A 17,754-nucleotide genomic window follows, 5' to 3' on the forward strand; every position below is an offset into this window, starting at 1 on the left:
GCAGTCAGATACCAGCAGAGGAACAGTACTTCTACTTCTACTGCAGTCAGATACCAGCAGAGGAACAGTACTTCTACTTAAGTATCCAAAAAGTACACCCCCAGGTAACATCATGTGAGAAGCTTTGTTCTGACATGTTTTATGGCCTCACCAGTTTGAGAAAAGTCATTATTTTTTTAGGAAAGTCATTATTTTATTTTCATTTTTTTCATGTTTGATTCGCCATCCTGTTGAAAACACTGCAGGCAAACATTTCACCGTGTTTTTTTAATTAAATGGTGGCTATTTAAACTTGGAACTGAATCATATATTTACATAAAATATGGATTAAAAAAAAGATATATGTTTATCTGTTTATTCCCACTCTGATAAAAGTCCAGTGTCTAAGGAGAAATGACTTTAATACGGAGCAGGAAGTGCGGCTGTGTCCTCGCCAGCCAATCAGTGGAGGGCGTCGAGAGTCCAGCCCAGCTCCCGCAGAAAACTACGTCTCCCATGATGCACCATGCCATAGGTTGGCAGCTGCAGGTGAGGCTGAGAGGAGCGCCAGCCAATCAGGCCCTGAGTTGTCTGTGGAACCACAGGGGAGGGGCTCACCTGGGGAGAGACAGAGAGAGAGAGAGAGAGAGAGAGAGAGAGAGAGAGAGAGAGACAGACAGACAGAGAGACAGAGAGAGGTTAGAGAGAAAGACAGACAGATAAATAGACAGACAGGCAGACAGGGTGTTACCTGGATGTATTTCTCTGGGGGGGTCGGAGGTCGTATCTTCAGGTGAGGAGGAAGTTCAGGTTCCTTCAGCTTCACACTCTCCCTCTGTTGCTGAAACACACATACAGGAGTGCGTGAGTGTGTGTGTGTGTGTGTGTGTGTGTGTGTGTGTGTGTGCATGTGTGTGTGTGTGTGTGTGTGTGTGTGTGTGTGTGTGTACCTCTTGGTAGACGTCAGTCAGGAAGCCCCACTTGTCTATCCAGGCTTTAGACGAGTCCCTCTCCACCTTCACATGTGCTTTCCTGCACACACACACACACACACACACACACACACACACACACACACACACTTGATTGTTGGCATTTCTGCAGATCAGCAGGACTTTGCCCCTGTAGACCGGGGGTTCGAGTCCTGTACCCGTGACTGTTTCCTAAATGTTGACATGTGATGCATTTATGGCTCAGAAAAATAAATAAATAAATAAAAAGCTATTATTTTAATGTTGTATCCAATACTGGACATTTTGTGTGGGATTAGGATTAGGATTGGGTCGTGTCGGCGCTGAGATTTACCCTTTCTGTTACTTTTATTTATTTATTTATTTATTTACTTACTTACTTACTCATTTATTGAAGTATTTATTTATTGTCGGTTCATGCATTTAATGTTTTTACTGTAAGCTGGTCATTAATTTTATCCCAAGTATTTATTATTATTAACTCAGCTATTTATCTATATTTTCTAGACCGTTTTTCTTTTAACAATTTTCCGATCTACTGATTTCTTACCAACTGTTTCTAGATTTATCGACTGATTTATCTTATTTCTTTTATCTTCACTTTGAATTTTTTTCTCATGCCTCTGGTGTTTTCCTCACATACGATGGTGTTTCCTCTTCCTTGTGTGTGTGTGTGTGTATGTAAATTTTGTGTGAAGCAATTTGTGTTGCATTTTCTTTGTATGAAGTGTTATACAAATAAAGTCTGATTGATTGATTGATTGATTGATTGATTCACAATATCATCAGCTTGCAGGAAATGCACAGCTTGAGATTTTCACTGTCAGATAAACAAGCAACATGACAGATGACAGACAAAGTAATGAAACTCAACATAAAATATCTGTCGCCCCAAAGTGGAATCTGTGGAGTCTGGCAGCTTTTTCCTACCTGAGGTGATAAACTAATGATTTACAAGCCCAAAGATCAATATATCCTAATCAAACTTTGTATTAATCGAACATTAATAAACTTGTAACCGCCACTGTTGAAAATCAGATGACAAAAACGTGTGGAAACTGTGTGAGAGACTGTTTGGCTGCAGTGTCTCTAGCTGTCTTCCATTCTGCTAATTTAAAGAAAAATAAACATTAAAGGGATATTTCAAAATAAATAAATACAGAAATAAAGACAGTGTACTTGCTGCAGAGATCCAGTTTGGATAATAACCTCAGTAAGTGAGAATATCTTTTTTTGAGGTTTGGAGTTTGGTGAGAATAACACACACATTATTCAAAAAATAACAAAAAGTAAAGAAGTGAGTAAAGAAGTGAGTATTTTTACCAGATGTTGTCTTTTGCCACAAAGTTGATTGGATCAGACTTTCCCTGTGAGGCTGCCATCTGTCCCGACCGGAGCGTGTGTGTGTCTGTGTGTCTGTGTGTCTGTGTATGTGTGTATGTCTGTGTGTCTGTGTGTCTTCTCTCTCTTTCTCTGTCCGGCTAATGTTTCACCTGTGTGTAAGTCACACTGACAGACCTGTTTACTGTTGCCATGGTGATGCAGCTCCCTGACACCTATATGTCTCTCCCTCTCTTGTGCGTAACCGTGGCGACGGCTGGATGGGATCACTGCAGGGTCACCGAGACTTCAGGCATCTCCAAGTGGTTTTGTGTGTGTGTGTGTGTGTGTGTGTGTGTGTGTGTGTGCTTCTTTCTCCTGCACCACGACAAAAATCTGTAATCATGTTTGAGTCGTACTTTGACTGTGATAATTTGGGAATATTAAATTGAAATCGGATTAAAAACAAACAAACATATAAAACAAAAATGTAACATCAAAATATTTGCGTTCTTGACCTAAGTGAAAAAACAACATCAACCATTTTGGTGAAAACTTCAGTTTTATAGCATCAAAAGTAAAAAAAAAAAAAAAAAAAAAAAAGTGGCCTGTGGATTAAAGGTATTCTAAAACTCTATTAGACAGAGATTTCAGAAATGTGTAACTTGTAGTTCATCGACATGGGAATCAATGACATGTTAATATCAGAGTTTAATGTCTGATGAGCACAAACATAAATTCATCACAAAGTTGTGTAAAATGTGAACACAGCTGGTTGGCACACGGTAATAATATATTTTTACACATGTAGATATTGCTGGGGTATTTTGAGACTATTTTGAAAAAATTAAAAAACTCTATATATAGTTAGTTTACTATTATATTTTTATTTAGATTTTTATTTTGATTTTAGACATCTTCACTGATCACTGTTTGCTTGTATTGATTGCATCATTTTTTATTTTTTTTTTAACAATGATATTACTTTAACATCGTGCCACCAGCCCCGTATCATGTGGCAGCCGACCTTGTGATGGGGCTGGTTGGCACAAATTCAAAATGTGACTTTAATCATGAATCACCTAATTTTAGAAAATATTATAATATATTTATTCATAGCTGAAACCTTAACCTTTCATTTGCTGCAGGTTAAAATATTCTGACATAAATTCTGCCCGAGAAATACGGAAGAAACTTCGTCGACTGCCAGCACATCACCATAATTCATCATCTCCTGTACAGATTGTCTTATTGCCTGCATGTTCTCAAACAGGTAAAAAAAAAAAAAAATACCTGGTTAGTCACACTGGCTTATAACATTTTTTTTACATTATTATTATAAATCAGTGATTAATCATCAATCTTGTGTCCTTCATTCGGAGTGTACTGCTTAAGAATCCAAAAAGTGCATTTTCTCTCTAATGTAATTCTCTCTATTTCTCTCTAATGCACATTGCTAAAAAATTTGCAGTAAAACTGCAATTAATGAAGTAATTCAGTAAATAATTAATTAATTAAATACTGTATGTGTTTTTATTTTGTAAAAGGAAACTAACAGCTTATCTTTTTAATGTGGCTTTTTTTCTGAAGTAATGTTATAGCCTTAGTTTTTCAGTTAATCATTGGTTTTCATATATCTTTTTTTATCCTTGGATTTATTTTATTTTATTTACTTTTATTTATTTATTTCTATAGCTTTTATTGTTGTAATTTTTAGTCAATCATAATTTTTATTGTTGTCTATTGCTTTTATTTTTTGCCTGTGTTCTTTTAATCATGCAATAAGAAGCACGTTGGGCTTCATATTTTCAATGAAAAGTGCTATTAAATAAAGTTTATGAGGCTCATTGTAAAAGACAAATTCCCCTCAATAAAGGTCTTCATTCATTCATTCATTCATTCATTCATTCATTCATTCAGTAGTTGTGGTGGCTGGTGAATGTCAGTTTTAACACAAACTGTGAGTGTTTTGTTGTGTGTGAGTGAGCAGAGGAGGCGGCGCAGTCCCACCAGCAGCCAGCAGGGGGCGGTAAGCGCCTCAACATGCTCTGCCAGTGTGGGCCAGACACAGATGTAGGCGTCTGTCTGGGCCTGATGACATCATCAAAGTGCATCAGCAGGGTGCGAGGGTGTGCAAAGAGGGAGTTGGGCGAGTTAAGTCGTAGCATGAAGGTGTGTGTTTGTGTGTGTGTGTGTGTGTGTGTGAGTGTGAGGGAGAACGAGAGATGAAAGAGAAGGCAGGAAGTGCAGTTTGGTGTGTGTGTGTGTGTGTGTGTGTGTGTGTGTGTGTGTTTGAGGGAGAAACAGAGAGAGAGAGTGGGATAAAAGAGGAGACAGGAGAGGTGGGCTGTTTTTCTGTGTGTGTGTGTGTGCGCGCGCGCGCGTGTGTGTGTATGTGTGTGTGTAAGCCAGACAGAATGAGAGAGAGAGATATAACGGTACAACAGACAGGCTGGTTTGTGTGACTTTATATATATATGTGTGTGTGTGTGTGTGTGTGTGTGTGTGTGTGTGTGTGTGTGTGTCTGAGTATGTGTGTGTGTGTGTGTGTGTGTGAGAGAGAGAGAGAGAGAGAGAGATAGAGGGAAAGAGATAGTGGTGACAGACACACAAATGCACATGCTATGGATGTTTTATTTCAATCCACAAAATTAAAAATAGCAGACAAGCTGGCACACACACACACACACACACACACGCACACACACACAAATCAAGAAATCAAGTGTGATTGGTTGATTGGTTTACAACGGCCATATATGGAAGATTCAGCATTTGTGATCACGTCAGTATTTGTAATCCCTTATGATTAATAATACGCACACACACACACACACACACACACACACACACACACTCTGTGGCCTCGTTCACACTGACAGTAGTTGGTGTGTGTGTGTGTGTGTGTGTGTGTGTGTGTGTGTGTGTGTGTGTGTGTGCTGAAGTTTGCTGAAGCTCGATTCGTTAAGTGTTTGTCTCTCAGTCGCCGGGTTCACTCACTCAGCATGCAGGCCTGTGTGTGTGTGAGCAGGAAGCAGAGCTCTGATTGGTCCATAATCTGCCCGTCAGTCAATATGACAGTCAGTCAGTGAACCTGTTTGTTCCTCCATGACTTTCCAAAGTGGGTTCTGGAAGAATCTTCCCGGCTACTTTAGATAAAAACCCAACAGCCTCCAGTACAAATGATGTCTGTGACTCTATGTGTTTTATCCCAAATTAATGAATTCACACATGATACTGAGGAGGGAAATCAGGGTTAGTGCATTGAAACTACAATAAAATCGCCTGTTTTTGCGCCAAACTTTGCGTTTGGTTTTGCTGTTTGGAACATCCCCTTAACCCTATAAAGCCTGAACTATGAAAGAATTGGCAGAAAATTCCAATTTTTTGAAATTGAACCCTTTATTTAGTCCTATAACAAAATATATATTAAAAAACAAAATTCAAAAAATATGTTATTACACGACCTTTCTGGTGTATGATATATGACAGTACTTGAAGTGCCAATGGTTTGGTCCAGGGTGAACAGGGAAAGTGTCCAAAGGTATACAACAGTATTTTGGTCAAGTATTGATTAAACTGAAAACGAAAAACGGAATTGAAAATGTGTATCATTTATGATACAAATGGCTTTATAGGGTTAACTAGAAATCCTTTCTTTCTTTATTTTCTGTGGTTTAAACGAACGGCTGATGATAATTAGTCCCCCGCTCTCTGTCCATGGTGCTGAAATGTGAAGCAAACAGACGCGATGAAAGCCGCTTTCTCTGCTCTCTCTTAGTCGCGCATCACATGCAAACATGAGGCATCGTGAATGTGACAGAGAGCTGTATGTGTGTTTGAAGTAAAAACCTTCAAACCGGGCTTTTATTTGCCTCAGTCACTGAATCCAACCGCTCTGCATTTGCCGTTAATTTCTTTTGGACAAAACTCTTGCTCAGCAAAGATGGGAAATACATCAAATTGTGTATTCAAACCAATAAGTATGAATATTACCTGTTTAAAAATGAGGCTACCTAATGACGTTTTAATTGACTGATTGCAAATTATGATAAAAGGAAATACAAAACTGTATCCGTAGTAACCGCAAAAACAATTAATTTCGACCCGGCCTGGCCTTTATTTGTCGAAACGTGTCAATATACCCAGACAGGAAAAGGAACTTGTCTTGTAAATAAAGTTTTAGGTAAGTTCATATTTTTCAAATCCCATCGTCACGGAGTATTTCTGTGACGTTGTGTTACATTGCCAAATCTCGGCTTCTGTTGAAACAGCGCCCCCTGGTTTGTCTGCTCGTTTAGGATCAGACACACACACGCTAAAATTAACGGGTGATCATAATTAATTGAATTAATGTTAAAACTTTACAGGACCCGACTGTTGTGGTGCAGCTTCGACACAAAACCTCTCACAGATCTGCTTTTACACAACTGGAAGCTCTCAGTCACACAAACTGTGTGTGTGTGTGTGTGTGTGTGTGTGTGTGTGTGTACATGTATTTAATGCGTATGGATCTGTGTGTGCACAGGGTTATAAAACCTGTTTTTAAGGGTTTGAATCTGGTTGTTGGGTTACAGATTTGGTGGTGAAAGGTTACAAATCTGTGGCTGTTGAGGATTATGAATCTGGTTGTCGAGTGTTACCGATCTGGTCGCCAGGGGTCACAGACTTGGTTGTCAAGGGTTACGAGTCTGGTTGGGGCAGTAGGGACAATAGTTGTACCGTCACCATTTGCATCATGTAGTATATTCATCCATTATGCCAGGCTCACATACACACACATACACAAACACACACACACACACACACACACACACACACACACACACGCACATCAAACACCACAAGGCAGTTAGAAACCCTGCAGGTCACAAGAAAATGAAACACATCAATTACTTTGTTTCTGTTCTCTAGATTGGCTGAATTCTGCTGTGTGCATGTGTGTGTGTGTGTGTGTGTGTGTGTGTGTGTGTCTGCGTGCGTGCGTGTGTGCGTGTGCGCAGACGTTCTGGTGTGTTCTGGTTGTGTATTTGCTCCTGAGTGGAAGCTGGAACAGACAGGCAGTAAAAACAACATGGAAATGTGCAGTGAAGAAGAAACAATCAGACAGACAGGCAGGCAGACAGGGAGACAGAGAGACAGGCAGGCAGGCAGGCAGGCAGGCAGACAGTGAGATAGACAGACAGGCAGGCAGACAGGGAGACAGAGAGACAGGCAGGCAGGCAGACAGTGAGACAGACAGACAGATAGGCAGACAGGCAGATAAGCAGACCAACAGACATGGAGACAGGCAGACAGACAGATAGGCAGACAGGTAGGCACACAGACAGGCAGACCAACAGACAGACAGACAGACAGACAGACAGACAGACAGACAAATAGGCAGGCCAACAGACAGACAGATAGGCAAATAGACAGGCAGACAGAGAGACAGGCAGGCAGGCAGATAAGCAGACCAACAGACATGGAGACAGGCAGACAGACAGATAGGCAGACAGGTAGGCACACAGACAGGCAGACCAACAGACAGACAGACAGACAAATAGGCAGGCCAACAGACAGACAGATAGGCAAACAGACAGGCAGACAGACAAGCAAACAGACAGGCAGACAGAGAGACAGGCAGGCAGACACACAGATAGGTAAGCAGACTGACAGACAGACAGATAAACAGACCAACAGACAGACTAACAGACAGACAGACAGAGAGATAGGTAAGCAGACTGACAGACAGACAGATAAGCAGACAGACAGATAAGCAGACAGACAGATAAGCAGACAGGCAGGCAGACGGTTCAAGCAGTAAGACAGTTAGACAGGAAATTGAGAAGAAGCATCAAATCTGTCACACTGTAATCAGATTAGTCTGATTATATTATGACCTCATTAAACCCCCACCCACACACACACACACACACACACACACACACACACAAATATGCACACACATACACACGTACACACACAATAATCTGTGTCTGACATTTTGTGCGCCTACAAGTACCTTTTTGTCTTAGAAAGTGTGTGTGTGTGTGTGTGTGTGTGTGTGTGTGTGTGTGTTTAACCAGCTTGCCTGCTGTTTTTAATTTTGTGGATTGAAATAAAACATCCATAGCACATGTAGGTGTGTGTGTGTGTGTGTGTGTGTGTGTGTGCGCACATGGGGCAGCCTGTCTGCCTCTTTTTATCCTTTTAATTTGTCTCGCCTGCTTCTCCTCTCTTTGCTTATTTTCTTTTAAAGGGAGATTCCGCCACCAACAAAAAAAAGGGAAAGTACGAGCAGCAGCCGCACTGGAGGATTTCACACCATCTGTGATTTTATTCCCACGTGAATCTTTCATGTCTGTAACTCACAAAGCACAAAAATAACAGCACAAAATACCATCCAAACATCTTTGTGATTCAAACTCTTTGGCTGCATTTTATTGTCTCAGTTTTGTGTCGTGTTCCTCTCCTCGACACGTTGCTGTCTCCCTCTTTTTTTTTCTTTTTTTGTTGGAAAAATGGAGCAGTGACAGAAAATTTGGAAGATGGTTTCTAACACATTTTTGGTGCTGGTTTGCTAAATCGAGATTTAACACTCTGCAAATCTCGACCTTATTTAACACCCTCACAAACTGCCTCACATACGCTGATGATGTGCCTATTTTTCTCTGCAGCTGCTGAATATCTGCTCTGATATGCTGAGTAGTCCGATGCTAAAACGAGCGGATGATATGTAGAAAAGAGGTGGATAAGGACATCATCCTTCCAGATTTGCATCTCTTATGTGTTTGTAACAAAACAAAATATCTGGGACAGATCAAATGTCTGATGGCGATGACTTATATAAGCAGCACCGTATATTAAACGCTCAAGCAAACATGTTGGTGAGAAAATTCAACGTGTTCCCTCTCTAGAGCAGAGGTCTTCAACAGGGGGTCCGCGATCCCTAGAGGGTCCGCAGAGATACTGCAGGGGGGTCGTGAAATTTTTAGCTCATTAGACAATTTTTTTAATATATTTTTTTTAAATTTGCTTTTGCTGTCACTTTACCTTGCACGTTTAAAATAAAAACTTGAATAAATAAACTTGTGTATTATTTGAATGTCTTAGTATTGAATGCACAATTACAAGGTACATTTATACATGTCTCTAGGCCCAGTTTAATATAAAACACAATTTTATACAATACATATTGCTCCATCACTCAATCAGTTTGGCTCTAGAGTATATTATATTGCTCTCTATACTGCCCCCTTCTGGGCCACGTTATAAAGGCGAGCACACATAGACTTCAGGATGCCTTTAAATGAATGCATGTGAATATTACTGTCGTACTAGTGACTTGTTTTGCAAGGCATGAGTCAGCACTTTCCAGGCTCTCCTGAGAAATCTGATGTCGATTCACAGCGTCTCGCAGCGCCTTCGTCAAGCCGCTGTCAGATCCTCAATTTAGTGCCGTGCGACACCAGTCACCCCCGTGGAAACATCAGTAGAACTGCCTTTTATAAAGAAAAAAAAAAGTGGCAATTTTGCTCTTTATTTTATGACATGCTCTCACACAGACATAATCTCATCTTTTGTCGCTGTTTTCACCGAAAGCGGCAGAAATCACACACTGTGCATTTAATTTCATGGATTCCTCAAACCACCGCGGCGCAGTGTGATCCGGATGTTTCTGTCTGTTTGTTTTTTTTTTTTTTAAAGAAGCCAAACAACATTCAGATTCGACTTAATGGATTTTTTTGTGCAGCTTTGAAACCTGAGCAGTGGCTCAATGATTCGTCCATAACCTTGAGGAACTGCAAATCCTGGATTCTTCAATGATCAATATCGAGGATTAGTTTTGTTGTTTAAACACTATACAATCAGTAAAGGTGCAATATGTAAATCTGCAGAGGATAGGTAAAATGAGGAATAAGCACATGATTTGATGGTTGAGTCCAGTGTTTAAAGTGTAAAGTGTGCCTCTATTCCTCTTGTTCGTGTGTTAGAGGTCATCCTATTTTTATTTGCTGTAACCTTTTGGGCCTGTAAAGCTCTTTGAGATCCAAGCAGAAATTTAGGGCTCTGTGTTTAAACGTGAAGTGCTTTGCTCAGCTGAAACTGCATCATCACCATCACACAGTCCTCAGGTCAAGTCGGCTCATGCAAGCTCGCTTTCTCCAGGCGAGCATGTGCAAAGACCACACACCTGTTAGCTCGGCAGCATGAACCTAACTTAGTTAAAAAATCAACTAAACACTCGCAGAAGTTCAGACTGCAGCTGACAAAGTTCTTTGACCCTGAGTCAGTACCAACTCCTCCTATTTTTTCTTTTTCTTTTGGTGTTTATCGGCACCAGATGGGATCCGTCCATTTCGACATTTAGACGTCCAGTTGAAATGATGTTTGACTGACAGGTGACATGACCACTGACATTTTGTGGCCCCTGATTGGCTGACTGACCACGTGTTGACCAGTGTATTGAATTACAAGGAGGGCTTTTATTCAGTAACTCCACTGACGATCCGGCAGACATATTGGGCTTTGTATTTAAAAAAAAAAAAAAAAAAAAAAAAAAAAAAAAAACAAGGCAGAATAAGTAGGATTTATTGGTTGGGGTTTGTTACCACACAATATTCAAAGTTAGTCCCTCCTCCGTTGTTAAGTTAACCACTGACAGCGAGTTTTCGCTTCTTAGGATGGCAACAGAATGAAACGAGTGCCCAAAATGTAACGTTGCCATCCTCGGAAAAAAAAAATCTGGCCTGCTGGCGCCTCCCCGTCCAGCAGAAAACAGGCCAGCACCGCGTCGCTCTTCATCCTCCTCCTCTCCCTCAGCGCTCGCCAGCGGGTGAAAGCTCAACCCCAGATTCAGTCTCCTTGTGGAACAAGTTTCGTCCTCTTGGTGTTTCTACTCACAGGATTTCCTTTTTTCCACAGTCAACGATTTTCACAGCCCCCTATTGGACATGGTGCTCTCGATCTGGCAGCGTGCTGCGCTGTGATTGGCTGGGAGCTTCATATCCGCTGCCCGAAGGATGGCGCCCAGAAGAGTCCCGAGCTCAGCAGAACAAGACAATCCAGGCAGAGGGCAGGGACTCTGCAGACACACACACACACACACACACACACACACACACACACACACACACCAGCACACACTGCTAGTGGCTCTCAAGTCATGACAGAGAGGGATTATTTTTGTATGAGTCTGTATGTTGTTTTTTTAGCAGAATCCTACTCATTCTAACTTTAAATAAAGCTTCTGATTGGTTGTGGGGCCTGTATTTACTCGAGTAAAATTGAGTCTACATGGTTCTCATGGTCCTTTTCGATTAATTGCGTGCTTTTTGTGAGTTGAGTCTATAGGGTCCTCATGTAACCATAGCAATTGAGCATAGCGTGCCTTTAATATCTGTGATTATGTCGCTTTTTGATGTGAAAACATGAGCTGAGCAGTAACACGGTCAGCTGTGCCATCTCTGTTTCTCACTTCTTTGTTTTTGTCCTCTTTCTCTGCATGCCTCTTTCTTTCCTTCTTTCTTTCCTCCTTTTCTTCTTTCTCCACTTCATGCCCATTTCCCTCGTGTCTTCTCTCTCTCTCTCTCTGTTTACTGTCTCTTTTCGGGGGAGGACATTTTTAATAGTCTGCTGCGTCTAGACTCCATGCAGTGTCAGGAGGGTGAGCGAGGAACAGATGAATGGAGACAGAGGAGAGGGAGGGAGGGAGAGAGAGAGAGAGAGAGATAAGGTGGGTGGGAGACAGATGGAAAGACAGAAAGAGAGGGGGAGATAATGAGATAGAGAGAAAGGATGAGACAGAGAGAGAGAGAGAAAGAGAGAGAGAGAGAGACAAAGAGGTAGGTTTGTTGTTCTTGCAGGGTGTTGCACAGACAGACACAGACAGACATTACCTCACACTGCAGGGTGGCAGTGTGTGTGTGTGTGTGTGTGTGTGTGTGTGTGCAGCCAGGCGTAATCCTGTTTATAATATCCCGCAGCACAAATTTCAGTCAAATGTCAGAGTGTTTTTTCTCTCGGAGCTGAAACTTAAGCGCGGTGCGATCTCCTTCAGTCCAGCGTGCAGAGCTGAGATAACAGACAGACGCTGCTTTCTGTCTTCTCCTCTTCCTCTTCCTCTCCTCTCCGTTTTAAAGAATGACTCAGACTTTCTTTTTTTAGTCAGTTTGGTCTGCTCTGTTGTTTGTGGCCTAATATATTTCACGTTTCCCCTAAGCCAGCAGTGGTATTTGGAGCTGCCGTATCATTTCTCCTCCCTTTTCTCCGGCCGTTGGTTTCCGTTCATTCCACGACGACATGAAAATCAGAGACTTCAGACTTTCTTCACTCCAGTTTTCCAACAGCGGAATAAAGTCCTTCACATGAGTTTTCCTGAAAGCAGCAGCACTGGTGTGTTTTCAGGACTTTTTCAAATCGGACGCTCCCTCCGCCAGAGAAAATAGTCCCCAGGGAAATGTCGCCAGTTACCCGTGCTGTGGTTTCTGAATGGTGACGATGTTATTAGCCGCAGAAGCAGAACATTATGAGGTGGCTGCTTCAACCAAAAAAAAAAAAAAAAAAAAAAAAAGTGTCTGAGCTACTCGAAGCTGCAGTAGGGACCTACCAACCCAAACCTGTGTGTGTGTGGGGGGTGTGTGTGACTAATAATGTCTTTTGAAAGGTGTGATCAGGTGCACCAGCCGGTTTGAGTCGAGCGGAGACGGGCTGGTTCCCACTGCTGCAGCGGTGAGCAGCGTTTTTAGCCGTTTCAGATATTTTTAGGATATAATCTTCAACGTTTGGACACGGAGCAGATGCTGACGTGTGAACGCAGCAGCCAAATGAAAGTTGAGCATCTGCGTCTTCCTGCCTGCATCATTTAGTGAAATCAGGACCCAGATATCTTTGTGATATCAGCTCGAGACAGTTTTCAAGGTCATGGTTTTACCATAATATGAAATTTCACTGTACTATCACTATAACATCTGATATCTATCTGATCGTCAAAGCAAAATGTTTTCACCGGATGATATTATGGCTGAGTGAATATTCATATGGAAGCGTCTGGATCCTGAGTTTGAGGAGAGAAACACGTTCACTGCAAAAACTCAAAATCTTACCAAGATTATTTGTCTTATTTCAAGTCAAAAATGCCTTATTTCTAGTCAAAATATCTCATCACACTTAAAATACGACATGATCACCTCAGAAGTAACTTGTTTTTAGACAACTGTCTCTTGTTTCAAGTGAAAATTTGCTTGAAACAAGTGAAAATTTGCTTGTTTCATTGGCAAAATTTGTATCTTGTTTCTAGCTAATTTTCACGTATTTCAAGTGAATTTTCACTTTTTCCACTGGCAAATTTTGCCAATGAAACAAGCAAATTTTCACTTGTTTTAAGCGAATTTTCACTTGAAACAAGTGAAAATTGTCTAAAAACAATTTACTTCTGAGGTGATCATGTCTTATTTTAAGTGTAATGAGATATTTTGACTAGAAATAAGGCATTTTTGACTTGAAATAAGACAAATAATCTTGGTAAGATTTTGCATTTTTGCAGTGTTCCTGCCGCCTGCCTCGTGTGTTTGGACGGAGATGGGCACAGCGTTGTCAAAATAAATCTGGGGGCATCCTGCACTTTGATATTTCCGCTTCATTCAAACTTTATTGCCAGACAGGGTTTACAATTAAAACACAAACTCAAGACCACATAATAAAAACAGAGCAAAACAATAAAATCACAGCAGCACCATAAACCGAGCCAGGCGGCGTGACATGAACGGGGTTACAGTGAAGCACAAAGCTGCTCTGTGTCTGGGTCTGTTACCCACAGTGACCACGTTTGACTGTATTTTCATGTCGGCAAAATCAGGATCTGTATTTAGATATCTATCTTTAGGTTGTGAGCATTTGAGGATGTCAGCATGAGTGGTCAGACGAACCAGGAGGTTTTCAGACTTTTTCAGTTGACTCTCATTTCGCTCCAGTCCTCCAATAGAAGTGATTTTACCCTCAGGACTCTGATATGAAAAAAACATTTTGATTTGTGTTAATTATGGAACTGTCTGGGTACTGTACTAGTTAAATAAATAATGTTACGATAATGACTTCTACATATTTTTGTGATGTCTGGTTGATTAACCCTGTGAAACCTGAGCAAATGCACTTTATTTCTTTCAAAAATATGCAGGGAATAGGTAGCAAATTTATAAAAAAAATTACTGGAGCACTGGCAAAAAAAAAAAAAAAAAAATGTAAAAACTGCCTGAATATGACTAGCAAAACAAAATGACCAGAACGTAAGTGGAAAATTAGAAAAAAAAAAAACCTAATAGAACGTAAGTATTTAAAAAAGGAAAAAATTAGCCTTACATACGTTAGACAAGACATGCCAATCACAAGAAAATGAGCATCGTTTTTTTTTTTTTTTTTAAATGAATGAAATTATTGTTAAAATATTGATTTGACACAATCACAGCAGACGTCTGGTGACTGAAGCCTTAACGGAGCAAAGCAATGAGTTCTTTTACGTTTTTCCTTTTTTTTTTAACGTTTCTTTTGTCCCACACATCTCTCACTAAGACACGGCGGTGTGAAGGAGCTTTTGAGAAACATAATGAAAACTGGTGTCTTCCTCTGAACGCGTAACATTCGTTTTCAAAATGCTAACCGTGACCAAACACGAAGAAACTGACTGAAATGAACTCCACTGACCTCTAGTGGCGACTGTTAGGAATTACAACCACACTGATGGAACATTTCTGCTGTGGCTCTCATGAGGATAGAAGTCCAATAACACACGCACACACACACGCACACACACTCGCACATAATTCGGTCACGGGAGAGTGGGATTGCTCAAGCCTGTGTTTTGCGGTGCAGGGCTGAAGTCAGATTAGTGTTAGTCTGCCTGTCTGCTTTCAGCAAGAAACACGCTTAATCCCCGTTTAATCCCACCTGCGACGGGATTGGACGCCGCCTGAGATTTCGGCGGCTGGTAGCCTGAACACAAAGAGCAACACACACCTGGAGAGAGAGAGAGATAGAGAGAGAGATTATATTTTATCTGGATGTTTTGTCAGTTCTGGCAAACAAAGCATGTTGAATTGAATTGAATTGAACTGAACTGGAAAAGGAGAGTGACAGAAAATGAAAAAAGAGGTACAGACAAGTGGAGAAAAATGGCAGAGAGAGAGAAATAGAGAGAGAGAGAGAAGATGAAGAATGAGAAGAATGAACAGCTGCAGAGAGACGGGAGAGGCAGATTTCCCGAAATGATTAATTTCCCTCTCCATGCTTCGGCAGTAGACTTTGTTTTTTTTTTTTTTTAAAGTGTCACAATAATAAAGAAGATAGAATTGAGAAAAGGAGAGATGACTAAGTGCAGATGATTTCATCTTACTGCAGAAAACGTCCTGGAACAGCTTGTGTGAAAACTGTAAAACAAAAAGGATGAATAATCGAAAACATAAATGAGAGAAACCCTGCTTTGAAAAGCACTGGTCCAACATCAATCTAAACCCAAATCCCAACCCTAAACTATGTGTAATTTGAAAGGGCTTTTGAAGTCACAATATATCAGTATTTTGAGAGCATCTCACTGTGATAATTTCATTTATCTGCTGTTGAAACAAGCATGACCAGTATCATTGATATATCAGTTATGGACAGAAAGGTGGTTTTATTGGTGGTTTTACTTTAAAAATCTGATCATGTTATCGGTTGGAATTTTTATTTATGGTACTTGCTAAAACACACACACACACACACACACACACATGTTGGTTTCCATCACTTCTGGGGACATTACATTGACTTACATTCATTTCCTGGAGATTTATCCTAACCTTAAGTTTATGGTATTTTTGGTAATTTCAGAAATTTTACATATCAGGCCCATCCCCTGTCTCAGTTAGTTCAGTAATCATTTGGTCTTCACCCAGCCAATCAGCAAAGATCGCTCTACATCCCAGGTCACATGATTGTGGCATTTGACCAATCTCAATGGCTTTGATTTTCTTTTACAAAATGAAAGTTTTAGAAAAATTTTTATGGAAGTAATAAAGTCCTGTCATGTTCTCTAATAACAGTCTAGGTTTGTTCTTTTGAATTTCAAAGTATTTCAATGAGTGCCCTATAAAGGGTTGACCCTAACCACTACCTGCCTAACCCTAACCCTAACCCTAACCCTAACCTAACCCTAAAGTTATCTTAGCTTTAAATCAAGTCTTCACCCTAAAATTAATGATTTTCACTTATGGGGACTTGCTTTTTGTCTCCATAAGGGAGGCGAGTCCCCACAACGTGACTGTGTAAACAGATTTATGTCCCCACAACATTAGCAATACCAGGTACACACACACACACACACGCACACACACAAAGAAAAAATCCAAGAAGGAAAACTTATGTTGTTTTGATATTTAAACTCAAGAAAGAGAAAAAAAAAAATCCTCTGCATTTTCTCTAATTCTCTAATTCACCTGGGAACAGCAGAACATTTTAATTCAGAGTGTCATTTAGTGTTTCATTGTCCCAGGATTACCGTTTGAAATTATTCAGCAGAATCCAGAGAAGTGATTCACATGTTTTCTGTCCTTTACTTTGTGAAACGGGGCTGTAAATTGTGACTGGACAAACACAAAAACACACACACGAATGAGGAAAGAGAGTCGAAAAAAGAGAGAAGAAGGAGACAGACAGAAAGGCTAATGGATAGTCAGCCTCACACACACAGAAAGAGTGTGTGTGTGTGTGTGTGTGTGTGTGTGTGTGTGGAGAGGGTGGGGGGTCTTGAATCATCCTAACGCTCAGAGGAGAGCGAGGCTGACCACACCTGGGCGTCCCGTCCCGTCCCGGCCGGTGACTCAGCCCCGCTCACACTCTGAAGTGCCGGTAAACTGACTCAGCAGCCTGGCGAGCGCTGTCTGTCTGGGCGGCTAATGACACCGCCGGGTGCCGTCTGCAGCCCGGCCCTCATCACACAACACACACTGCGGTGACTTCACTCAAATCAAAGACCTACGAGCCACCGGGGGGGCTGCTTGATGCGCCTCCTCTGTCTGGCACGTCAGCAAAAAGTTCCAAAACTTTATTTAAGTGTGACGATACAAAAAGTGATGAATTGTTCACACGTACTTTTATCAAAACAATGATTCACAGACGAGCAAAGTAATGGCTCCGAGGCACGCTGAATGTGGCGGTGATAAAACTGCGCCTGCTCTGCGGTTACGACTTCCCCTGTTAATATGTTCCCTTTACTCCTGATACCAGCTGCTGTGCAAAAAAAAAGGAAATAAAATGAACAGATTTGACCTCATATGCATATAATGAAAACAAAACAAAACACTAATGGTTCATGTCCACAAGATCAGTCATTTCCACGCTTCGCATTCATTGTCTATGGAAGCAGCCACGCAATGCATCCTGGTAGTGTCACGTTTCGAGAGATTGGTCGTCACATCGGCGTCTCCTCATTAGCATAAAGTTGAGGTCTAGGCTACTTTATGCAAATTAG

The 17,754-nt window shown here is 41.0% G+C and overlaps 2 protein-coding genes across 2 annotated transcripts in view; one reads left to right on the plus strand and one right to left on the minus strand.

Annotated features, from left to right (window-relative positions):
* The window catches only part of LOC115359829 (zinc finger protein 585A-like), a 1,044,768-nt gene that overhangs the window by 525,037 nt on the left and 501,977 nt on the right, over positions 1 to 17,754 (plus strand). The gene's annotated exons all lie outside the window — the stretch shown is intronic.
* On the minus strand, positions 442 to 2,332 carry LOC115359088 (uncharacterized protein C20orf85-like). The gene is made up of 4 exons (XM_030051385.1): positions 2,274 to 2,332; positions 930 to 1,011; positions 731 to 820; positions 442 to 597 (listed from the first exon to the last, which is right to left on the minus strand). The coding sequence occupies exons 1-4, from the start codon at positions 2,330 to 2,332 to the stop codon at positions 442 to 444; spliced, it is 387 nt and encodes a 128-aa protein (XP_029907245.1).

This window comes from Myripristis murdjan, chromosome 5 (genome assembly GCF_902150065.1).
Source record: "Myripristis murdjan chromosome 5, fMyrMur1.1, whole genome shotgun sequence".
Classification (NCBI taxonomy): domain Eukaryota; kingdom Metazoa; phylum Chordata; class Actinopteri; order Holocentriformes; family Holocentridae; genus Myripristis; species Myripristis murdjan.

Excerpts from the sequence above, each read along its gene's own strand:
- LOC115359088 (XM_030051385.1), bottom strand. The coding sequence starts at position 2,332 with ATGGCAGCCTCACAGGGAAAGTCTGATCCAATCAACTTTGTGGCAAAA. Across the intron at positions 1,012-2,273 it reads GTGGCAAAAGACAACATCTG|GAAAGCACATGTGAAGGTGG; the intron begins GTAAAAATACTC and ends GTGTGTGTGCAG. Across the intron at positions 598-730 it reads CCCCAGAGAAATACATCCAG|GTGAGCCCCTCCCCTGTGGT; the intron begins GTAACACCCTGT and ends GTCTCTCCCCAG.